The sequence below is a fragment of the Arachis hypogaea genome, chromosome 7 (assembly GCF_003086295.3).
Source record: "Arachis hypogaea cultivar Tifrunner chromosome 7, arahy.Tifrunner.gnm2.J5K5, whole genome shotgun sequence".
In the NCBI taxonomy this organism is placed as follows: domain Eukaryota; kingdom Viridiplantae; phylum Streptophyta; class Magnoliopsida; order Fabales; family Fabaceae; genus Arachis; species Arachis hypogaea.
The window spans coordinates 40,333,316-40,344,875 of record NC_092042.1 but is presented as its reverse complement, the minus strand read 5'-3'; the positions used below and the strand labels follow the sequence as shown (position 1 = coordinate 40,344,875).

At 33.8% G+C, this 11,560-nt stretch overlaps 1 protein-coding gene across 4 annotated transcripts; it reads left to right on the top strand.

The window, feature by feature from the left end:
- The first annotated feature begins 6,441 nt into the window (after nucleotides 1-6,441).
- Nucleotides 6,442-9,407, top strand: LOC112702958 (myb family transcription factor IPN2). 4 transcript variants are annotated; one of them, XM_025754215.3, is made up of 6 exons: nucleotides 6,442-6,850; nucleotides 7,242-7,318; nucleotides 7,526-7,583; nucleotides 7,705-7,771; nucleotides 7,950-7,992; nucleotides 8,313-9,407. In XM_025754215.3, the coding sequence occupies exons 1-6, from the start codon at nucleotides 6,673-6,675 to the stop codon at nucleotides 9,006-9,008; spliced, it is 1,119 nt and encodes a 372-aa protein (XP_025610000.1). In that variant the 5' UTR covers nucleotides 6,442-6,672; the 3' UTR covers nucleotides 9,009-9,407. The 4 variants fall into 4 exon arrangements, with proteins under 4 accessions (XP_025610000.1, XP_025609998.1, XP_025609997.1 ...); XM_025754213.3 differs by having other exon boundaries at nucleotides 6,465-6,850; nucleotides 7,526-7,592; XM_025754212.3 differs by having other exon boundaries at nucleotides 6,494-6,850; nucleotides 7,923-7,992.
- Nucleotides 9,408-11,560: the final 2,153 nt, after the last annotated feature.

The window sequence follows — 11,560 nt, the reverse complement described above, 5'->3', positions numbered from 1 at the left end:
GTTTCAGTCAAGGTGTAGAAGAGGGGGTTTGTGTTGTGTGAAAATGAAGTAGAATGGAAGGGTATATATAGGGAGGGGAGTGGGTGTAGTTTCGGTCATTTAGGGTGGGTCTGGGTGGGAAAGATTTTTGAATTTTGAAGGTGGGTGGGGTTTATCGGGAAGAGTGGATGGATGTGAATCGTGAAGGGGGTAATTGGGAAGAGAGGTTTGAGGTAATTGGTGAAGGGTTTTTGGGGAAGTGTGTTTATTGGAAAGAGAGAATGAATGTTGAGAAGAGGGGAGAATATGTTAGGTGGGGATCCTGTGGGGTCCACAGATCCTGAGGTGTCAAGGATTTACATCCCTGCACCAATTAGGCATATAAAATGCCTTTGCACACCATTCTGGCGTTTAAACGCCGAAGTGATGCACACTCTGGGCGTTCAACGCCCATGTGTAGCATGTTTCTGGGGTTGAACGCCAGTTCCATGCTTGTTACTGGCGTTCAGCGCCAGCTTTCCTCAAGGCATATTCCTGGCGTTCAAACGCCAGGATGTTGCTTGTTTCTGGCGTTCAGTGCCAGAAACATGCTATGTTCTGGCGTTGAACGCCAGCCAGATACACCTTACTGGCGTTTAAATGCCAGTAAGTCCTTCCTCCAGGGTGTGATTTTTCTTCTGCTATTTTTGATTCTATTTTTAATTTTAGTATTTTTTTCGTGACTCCACATGATCATGAACCTAATAAAACACAAAATAACAATAAAATAAAATTAAAATTAGATATATAAAAATTGGGTTGCCTCACAACAAGCGCTTCTTTAGTGTCATTAGCTTGACAGTGGGCTCTCATGGAGCCTCACAGATATTCAGAGCATGATGAGGGCCTCCCAACACCAAACTTAGAGTTTGAATGAGGGGGCTTCTCAACACCAAACTTAGAGTTTGATTGTGGCCTCCCAACACCAAACTTAGAGTTTGACTGTGGGGGCTCTTTTTGACTCTATATTGAGAGAAGCTTTTCATGCTTCCTCTCCATGGTTGCAGAGGAAGGTCCTTGAGCTTTAAACACAAGGTAATCCCCATTCAATTGAAGGACTAATTCTCCTCTGCTAACATCAATCACAGCTTCTGCTGTGGCTAGGAAGGGTCTTCCAAGGATGATGCATTCATCTTCATCTGAATGAATGCACAAAAGAACGCAGAAGGAGATCTCAAAAATTTCCACGTCACAGCCTGAGGAGATGAGTTGACGGAAGAGATAACGGAAAAAGAGATTGTCGAAGAACATTATGGCATTGGCACTAGCGGCAAGGAGATGAATGGCTATAGCTGTGACTGTGGCGGTGACGGAGAGGCGACGACGGCGACGGCGACGGCAACGATGATGCTGCAATTTAGGGTTTTCATTCATATGTCTTGCTCACTCTCCCCTCACTCGAAACTAAGCCAACGTTTCATTTTGCTATGGGCTTTGAGTGCTTGGGTGGGCTTTAGATGTGTGGATGTTTTAATTTTGTGTAAATGCTGAGATTTTTATTTAGGAGAGTTTTGTAAATTGCTACAAATAGATGATGTTGTGGAGATTTTCAAAAGCTTCTATTATAAAATCTCCACCAATTAATAAAAATCTTGTAGTGTAAATTTGATGAGTTGTAGACACATCAACCATGAAAGTTGTGAATCTTTTGCTTTGAGGCAAGAAGTTAAGTATTTAACAATTTCGTCTTGTTTTTTCCACTTAGAATACTTTAGATTAATCGTGTTTGCAGCTTCATCTTCGACTAAAAGATATTTTTTGGGAATCAATTCTCCAATGATGTGACTTAGTATTTGGTAATTTTCAATTATATAATTGACTCGATATAATCTTTTTATGGTAGAAATTTTTTTTTCATTTAGTTTCATAGTTATATCGGACTCAAAAAAGCTTGTGTCATTTGTGTTATTAATGGTGTGGTGAAAGTTATGCATGATTGATCGGAATTAAGCTCAGATACCATAAAGATATCAAGCGCAGAGCTCAAAGAACAAAAAAATAGTTTGAGTAGTTGAGAGAATTCGGACAAAAATGATATTAAGCAAAATTGCATTAAACAAGTTACATAACGGTGTGCATGTTTATATACTTGTTGTCTAAGCTATCTATATAACAAACTAATAGATTTTACATCACACATACTATACGTGAACTAACAGTCCAATTAACTTCCTACTAACAACTTTTAACTAACTCCAATAACCTAGCTAACTATATTCCCTTAGACTCCTTTACAGTGGTGTTGGAACAACTCGGTAGATAAGAGAAAATGGATCTAAGGGGGAATACATCTTTTTTTTTTGTCTTTTTAATAATGGTAAGAGAATATATATTTGAGAAACAAAAGTAATTAACCAAATCATATCATAATTTTATAGAAGAACCCTATCATAATTTTCATAAAATAAGTTTTTTGGCTACATAAATATGGGTCACCTAAACATCTTCTATATCTACGTGCAAAAGCCTGAAAATATATATGGAATTGCATAAAATTACAGTGTTGGCCAAATATGGAAAAAAAAGCTTGTCCTCTAAAATTTCTATTTATAGGAAACAATTATTTGGGAGCACGGGTTAGGTGTCAAAAATTGATTGTTATTTCTTTTGGCATAAAGTAATTGTGCATTTATAATTACACATGGGTTAATGAAATAATCAAAACAATTAATTTTAAATAGGGTTAAGTATAATTTTGGTCCCAACGTAGGGGCTGAAAATTTATTTCGTCCCTCGTCTTTTTTTTCGCTTTAAAATGGTCCCCAAAGTTTCAGTTTGTTTTAAAATCGTCCTTTTTACCAATTATATTTTTTTTATTACCAAATTACCCTTTATTAAAAAAATTATAAAATAAAATAAATATAAAATAAATAAAAAAAAGAAAGAAAAGGGGATACAGAAGCGGGGTGGGAGAGGGGGGGCGAGAAAGAAAGAAAAAGAGGGGAGGAGGCCGAGAAAGGTGTGGGGGGGGGGGGAAGGGTGGAGGGTGGAGGGTGGAGAGAAGAGGGACGCCATGCCGCCGCACCGCCGACCCTTCTTCTTCTTCTTCTTCTTATTCTTCTTCTTCTTCCCGCCGCCCGCCGACTCCACCGCCGACCCCACCGCCACTTCTTCTTCTTCTTCTTCTTCTTCTTCTTCCCCACCGCCGCACCACTGTCCGTTGTCCGCCTCTTCTTCTTCTTCTTCTTCTTCTTCTTCTTCTTCTTCTTCTTCTTCTCCACTGCCGCACCGCCGCCCGCTATCCGCTTCTTCTTCTTCTTCTTCCCGCCGACACCACCGCCAAGCCGTTGTCCGCCGCCCGCCGCTTCTTCTTCTTCTTCTTCATGCTGATTCTGGGTTCTTGATGATGATGATGATTTTCTGATTCTGAGTAACATTGTTGTTTGATTTTTCTGGATTTTCTGAATTCTGGGTTTTGATGAGGATGACGATGATAATGTTGATTTTCTGATGTTTTTGTTTTTCTAATTTTCTGATGTTGATTTTTCTGGATTTTCTGATGTTTTGGTGTGATGGATGCTGGTGATGGAGTGGCAGTGGATGGGGGGTGGTGGTGGTTGTTCTGATTTTGAATTATGATGATGGTGGTGGTGGTGGTGGTGGTGGTGGTGGTAGGTGGTAGGTGGTAGGTGGTGGTGGTTGTGGTGGTGCTGGTGCTTTGCATAATTTTGGGGAAGAAGGGAGAATTTTGGAGAAGAAGGGATAGGGACATTTTGGTCCGAAGGACGGTTTTAAAACAAACTGAAACTTTGTGGACCATTTTGGAACAAAAAAAGGCGAGGGACGAAAAAAATTTTTAGCCCCTGCGTTAGGAACCAAAATCATACATAACCCTTTTAAATAAGTTTATGGGAATGTGCAAAATTATCTTTATTAATTATTTTTCTTTTATATATTTTTTAATTTACTTACTCTTGTTCTCATATTGCTAAGGTTATTATTAGTGAAAAAAATTAATTAATATTATCTTTACTACCTTTAATAAATCATCATTATTTTGGACTAAATAAAACCATTTTAGAAAATCGATATTTGTTTTGGATCGGAGAAAGTAATTTGAGCGGAATAATCTGGTGATTTAATTTATATTTTGATTTTTTTAATATTAATTATAGTGTTATGAAACAAGAACTTTTTTAAATTTATTTGATTTTTATATACATCTTTTTTTATTTATTTTATATTATTTTTTTAGACACAAAATTCTAATATTATATCATAAAATTATTCCTTTCAAATTTTTAAATTAATAAAAAAATTAAAGTTATATCTCTAACATAAAGAAACGATGAACTTCACTATAAAAAAAAAGATGTTTGCTACGAAACGATAATAAATTCATACGTATCGATACATTATAAATATAGACAAATAGTAACAACTCACGTGGAATTTACTTTCTACATCAATATTTTTTTTTTTTAAATATATATTATATCACCACTTTTACTAATACATCCTTTTTAATTAAATAAAAATAAAAAAGGTGTATATTTTTATTTTTATTTAATTAAAAGAGGTGTATTAATAAAAGCGGTGATATAATATATATTTAAAAAAGAAAAAATTAAATATTGATGTGAAAAATAAATTTTACATGACTTATTATTATTTGTCTATATTTTTAACGTATCGATACGTATGAATTTATCATCGTACCGTAGTAAACAAAAAAAAAAAAATGAGCCCATAGAGATTATTATTAATCTTACAATATGCCAACAATATATAATATGCTCATTATTGTAAGGACCAATCCTAAAATAACCAGGAAGCACTACTCTGCCAAATATATACTCATATGATTGAGACACATATAAAGTCAATAATGCTTTCTATTATTACCATTGTATCTGATAGGTCATTGACGAGGTTCGTACTAATAATTATGCTAAAAAAGGTGTCGTACCACGAAATGCCCCCATGCATTATGCCATAACACATAAACAGCCAAATGTGAGATTATGTTGTCCATAATTCATCAAGCAAAAATTATTGTTCAATTACATTTAACTATGGCTACTGTACTATACCTGAAATAAATTAATTAATTAAATGTTGCATAGTCCATTTTTTTCCAACATCATCATTGGATGGTCTCACACTCATGATGGCCCCAAAAAGCTATATATCTATGCATACCCAATATTTTAACAATAAAGGGTATCTCTATTTAGAATGTAATTAACTATTCATGCTCAATAAAGTATCCAAGGAAGGAATGTGAGATAATGAGAGACGGAAAGAAATAGAAAGAGAGAGAGAGAGATAGAGAGAAGGAGAAGGAGCGAGGTTTCTTTTGACAAAGGCTGGTCTGCATGTTAGAATAGGGTTAGCTTTATTTGTTTTTTTTTTTTTAATTTTCTATAAAGAAACCAAATAATATTATTATTTGCACACTTCAAAAGTTAATTAGTACCGTAGACACTAATTATACCATACTTATATCAAATCAGATCTTACTCATCTTTTTTGTATTTTTATCCTTAAATTTTAAAAGTGTTTACTTGATTATATGCTTCGTTCTATTTAATATGTACAAACAACATTTTGAAAAAAAAAATACCATCAACACGTTCTTTCAACAATTTGGTCGATCCAATCCATTAAGATACTTAACAACTTTTTTCATCAGAACTATTATACAAAAATATAAAAATTACAACAAAATTTTATCCCATGAAGTTGAATGTTACAGCAATCAAATTGGCACCATTAAAAACAAACCATGAATTTTCCTTATACTAATTAAATAAGAAAAACACCCAAATAATGTTGAAACAATATTGTTATCTTTAAGAATCATACTGACGCAATTGTTAAATATGGCACTATTCTTTTCTTGATAAAGTTTTAGAAACTAATATTACAATCAACATTTAACATTAAAAAAAAATCTAAAACTCTTAAAAAAATATTCAAAATTTAAAGTCAACAAAAATTCATTTTTATTAGTAAAATTTATACTGAATTTATTTAACAATTTATTATAATATTAACCAAAATTGGCTCTTATAATATTACTTTCTTATCATTACTCTTTTTTCTCTTAGCCATACCCGACCCTTATTAACATACACTAGCAGATTCAACTTGTAAACTAAAGAAGTGATGAGATAGAAAAACAGACAAAGTAGTAGTAATTGAAGAAAGAATTACTATTACTGTAATAGTCTAACAAATAATAATCTTGTAATTTAAAAGTCTAAGTACATAAAAAAGTGTACACTACTTACTTGATATTTGTCAACAATACTACAAGACCAACCATTATTATTATTTTAAATTAGTACTTAGTTAAGAGTAATTTATACTTGTAGTTTTAAGAATTTATATACATAAAATAAATAGTCAGAATTGGTATATATAATAAATTAAAATAATTTAATATTTATAGTACTGAAAATTGTTAAAATTTGATGTGTTAATTGAGAGAGTTGTTTTAAGAAAGGTTCCGTAGCTGGTCCGGTGCCATATGCTAATAGCTTTATAGCTGAGAAGGGAAAAGCCATATACATACATACATAGCACCGCCCTCTCTCCTCTCTTCTTCAAAAGCGCACCCTATTCTCTTCTCCCCTATTCTGCATATCGCATTTGTTCTTCTTGAATCTCTTGAGAGAGAGAGAGAGAAAGAAAGAGAGAAAGTAAGAGATGGAAAGAATGTTCCCTCCAAAGAAGCCCTCAACTATGAATTCCCATGACAGACCCATGTGTGTTCAAGGCGACTCGGGTCTCGTTCTCACCACTGACCCCAAACCTCGCCTCCGTTGGACCGTTGAACTCCATGAACGTTTCGTTGATGCTGTTACTCAGCTTGGTGGCCCTGATAGTACTATTCTTCTTCTTCTTCTTTTCTCTTTCTATCTAATGGGTTCTTAATTTCTGGGTTCCCGTCGTATCATGGATTTTTCCTTTTTCGATAATAATGAAACGCTCCACTCTCAAAAGAAAAAATAATTCTAAAATGTAAAACTAAATCTGTAACTTTTAAGTTTCTTTGTTCTGTTGTATTCTGATCTATTAGAGAGTGGTATATTTCAATATGGTTTCGAAGATCGTCACTACCATCTACTTTTGTTGAGTTTTTTGGCTAGCTAGACAAAATAGTAGTTAAATTAAAGATATATGAAGATGTTAATTATTACATGAGTATATATTATTTGGGAATGCATAATATCAATCTTTTAACAAATAGTCTTTTTATTTATTTTAATTTGCAGAGGCGACTCCTAAAACCATCATGAGGGTTATGGGTGTGAAGGGTCTCACACTTTACCACCTCAAGAGCCACCTTCAGGTTTGAATTGAATAGAAACTAAAGAATTAAATCATATAGTTTTAGCATCCTTTTTTCCTTTTGCTTTTTGTTCACAACACTTTTGTTGTTACACAAACAACTACACATACTCCCGGTTCCCAGATTTTGTCATAACATATATGTCTCTCTCTCTTTCTAATTTCCTTTAACTTTTTGTTATTTGTTTGTTTGCATTTTCGTATATAGAAATTTAGGCTCGGGAAGCAGCCCCACAAGGAATTCAACGATCACTCGATTAAGGATGGTATGAGAGGTGACTCACTCGATCTTCTTTCTAGGGTTCTTCCATTTTATTTTTTTATATGATGCGATCTTCTATAGATTTCATGATGATAATCTCTTTAATCTTTTTGCACTCTCATCAGCTTCGGCAATAGAACTGCAACGAAACACTGCCTCGTCTTCTGCCATGATTGGCCGTAACATGAACGAGTATGCATCACTCACGCTTTTATATATTATGCTCTTCAAGTTTCAAGTTTGAACACAAGCATGCAAAGCAAGTTTCTTTTTTTTTTTTGTGGGTATTGAGTTGGGGAATTCGGGTTTTTTTGTATGTGTTAAAAAAAAAACTATGAAACAGTAACTCACACATGGTTGATGCGATTAGGATGCAAATAGAGGTGCAGCGAAGACTCCATGAACAACTTGAGGTAAGCACAAACGAATCCTTTTTCAAATACATACATACGTCTTAAAATAAAATAGGTTCGGTAAAGAAAAATAGCGGGTAAATAAGTTATTTTTAATCCAAATTTAATTAAATTTTTATTCTTCCTCTTTTTATATATTTCTTTTTTCTTCTTCAATTAATTTTTATTGTACAATAAATCATTAGACTAACTTAATTGAAATTAGTTATTAAAATAATTTGATCATATAACATAAATGTTTAGCAGATTAAGACATTTTGTCAAAGAGATAGACATAATTTCTTTCTTTAAAAAGAGAAAATGGTGGTTTGTTATGGCAGGTGCAAAAACATCTTCAGCTAAGGATTGAGGCACAAGGAAAATACATGCAAAGCATATTGGAAAAGGCGTATCAAACCCTGGCAACTGAGAACATGGGGGCGGTGGCGGCAGCGGCAACGAACATGAAGGGGATTGGAGGCGGAGCCCATGGAATCCCTGACATGGGTGTCATGAAGGACTATGGTTCCCCTCTAAACTTCACATCTTTCCAAGACCTTGACATGTACGGCGGCGGAGGCGGAAATGACCAAATTGACCTTCACCAAAACCTGGAGAAGCCAACCCTTGACGGTAGTGGATTCCTTCCAATCAATGAGGGTCTTTGCCTTGGTGGGAGCAATAACAATAGTAATAACAAGAAGAGGCCAAACCCTTATGGTAGTGGCAACAACACTGGGAAAAGCCCTTTGATTTGGAGTGACGATCTTAGGCTTCAAGATTTGGGAACAGCTTCTTCATGCCTTGGTGATGATCCTTTGTTCAAAGGTGAACAAATCCAGATGGATCATAGAGGAACTCATGAGATTGATCCAATGGCTGAGATCTATGACACAAAGCCTGTTCTTCAAGGTGCTGACGGAGATAACAAGAAATTTGATGCTTCTATGAAGCTTGAAAGGCCTTCACCCAGAAGGATGAGTCCTATGATCAGCACTGGAACCATGGCACTAGGTAGAAGCTCACCATTTGGATGAGAATGCTTCTCGATTGTAATTGATTATGATGATGACGACTTAACTAAATAACTCTCTCCGAATAGTATCATATATCTAGGGTTTTTTTCGAGTTGGGGTATTTTGGTAAAATTAGAAGCTCATACGAGGGTTATTTCCTCCTCTCATCAAGTACTGTTTATTATTATGTGGGTATAATGCCGTTTGCATGGCCAAGTATATGAGTCTTATTATTATTATTCTAATTCTAACTTTTATTAGTATAATTATCGTATAAGCACAAGTGATTATGTGCTTGAAATGTGAGCATTATTCTCACTTGGTTTTTCAACTTCATTTTGATGATTGGTTTTTATGTATGTATGTTTGTATGCTGAGCTTGTTTCAATATTCAATATTCAATTATTGTTTATGGGAAAATTGGTTACTTGCATGTTGTTATGATGATATGTGTGAAAAATTCGAGGATATAGAGATAACTTTTCTTCTTTTTAACCACGTTGGTGGTTTTCTCTTTATATCTCTTTTTTCTTGGACCCCCACTTCTCTACTGAATTTTTTTTTTAGCCTGACATCATTTATGAAACATTCTCTGCGTCACTACTAAGCAGTTTCTAGCTTCCTAAAATATATTTATTCGCTAAGATCGATGCTATTGCTATGTGGTGATTAATACTATTTTTTTATTTGTAAAATAAATTCAGGTTGCTTCGAGTATAGTGTGTGTCTTGGGAGCGCTCTTCTAAATTCCAATAATTAAGTTCTAATCATGAACAACCCGTGTTGTTACATTATTTATATTAACTGTAAAAGTAAAATAAAAAAAAAACAAAAATTGAAATTATTAAAAGATAGAATGCATTTTCGTATTACTGCAATATTTAATTTAATATTCTCTCCTTGGATTTGGCGGTGTTTTTTATAAGGTGACTTAGCTTTAATTGCTAAATTCAAGTAATTCGGTTAAACCTTTATATATAACGGTTAGGGACATTAATCATTATTAGTTAGTTAGAACCAAGTTAGTTATGCCCAATGATTGAAGACAAATCTCTCGGGAAAATAGAACAACCCCAAATTTTTCTTATTGTTATTCAATATGTATTTTTAAAATTTTTAATGATAAAAAGATAAAACCGGGCCTCCAAGCATGTAATATGGAATTTGGAAAGATAGGAGCAGTGAAGAAGGAGAAAAGGTTAAAAGAGAAGAATAATTAACTTTAAAATGCTAAGTCATTTTCCTATATAGTGTTAGAGAGAGAGAGAGAGAGAGAGAGAGAGAGAGAGAGAGAGAGAGAGAGAGAGAGAGAGAGAGAGAGAGAGAGAGAGAGAGAGAGAGAGAGAGAGAGAGAGAGAGAGAGAGAGAGAGAGAGAGAGAGAGAGAGAGAGAGAGAGAGAGAGAGAGAGAGAGAGAGAGAGAGAGAGAGAGAGAGAGAGAGAGAGAGAGAGAGAGAGAGAGAGAGAGAGAGAGAGAGAGAGAGAGAGAGAGAGAGAGAACACCTTTCAATTGAAGTTCCTAAGGGGATTGAGTTAGTTGATGAAGCCGACAGAGAGTATCTGTCTTTCAATATCTTTAACTCTTCTTTACTGCTCTATATTCCTTGGGAATATGGTGATCGGGACAACAAAGTTGCATCTTATCATAGAAGATTTCACTTTGAAATTTACTACCTTTTCTTTTTGTCTATCTTATGAAGTTTCTACATTTACACATTATCTTTATTCTTTAATACATACACAACAACAACATACCAAGTTAGAGACAATTTCTTTATTATTATTATTATTATTGTTTAACGATAGTTTTAACCATTGCTAAATTTTTTCGCGACAATTATAGAATTATCTCCAATTCGACCAGCATCGTTTTTTGTGTATTTATTATTTAACAATAGTAGTTTTAGACAACCACCCGTAAAATTGATGTTAAATTATTTGCAACAGTTATAGAGATGCTTAATTGTGACTAAATTGGGACACTTTTTGGGCTAGCATTATTGATGGTTTCAAATCGTGGTAATTCAACCAAATATACTCATTTCTCAATAAAATAATTTTTTCTTATATAATAAAATATTCAATTCATTCACTAGTCGAAAGGCATATATTAAAACATTCTATACATCAAAAGACTTATATATATGATCAACGATTTAGTTCATCCATTTGTCTCCAAAATTCATAACTCATCTACCTACGACAAGTAAGTACTATTACACACATTACGAGTCTTCTATATAGCTATGTGATAAGCAAATATAACATAGAATCCGTAAAAGTGTCAATAATTTTCATAATTTCGAATAGAGAAACCATGAATATTACGATGACAATTATTCAATCATTTTGTGGTTCATATGTAACATATAAGAAAAGCTTAACATCGACAAGTTCGAATCTTCTACCTAATATGAAAACCAAAAAAAAAAAAAAGAGAGATTTCACTCACAAGCTACATAAATAAAAAATCATGAATTGAAAGGTCATGAACCATCACAAATTAACTTTGTAAACAAATGATGAATTTTAACTAAGTAGGAAAATGGGTGGTAATTGACCCTTTAACCATTC

Coding starts and splice junctions, on each gene's coding strand:
- LOC112702958 (XM_025754211.3), top strand. CDS start 6,673: ATGGAAAGAATGTTCCCTCCAAAGAAGCCCTCAACTATGAATTCCCAT. Junction 7,319..7,525: donor ACCTCAAGAGCCACCTTCAG/GTTTGAATTGAA, acceptor TTTCGTATATAG/AAATTTAGGCTCGGGAAGCA. Junction 7,593..7,704: donor GATTAAGGATGGTATGAGAG/GTGACTCACTCG, acceptor CACTCTCATCAG/CTTCGGCAATAGAACTGCAA.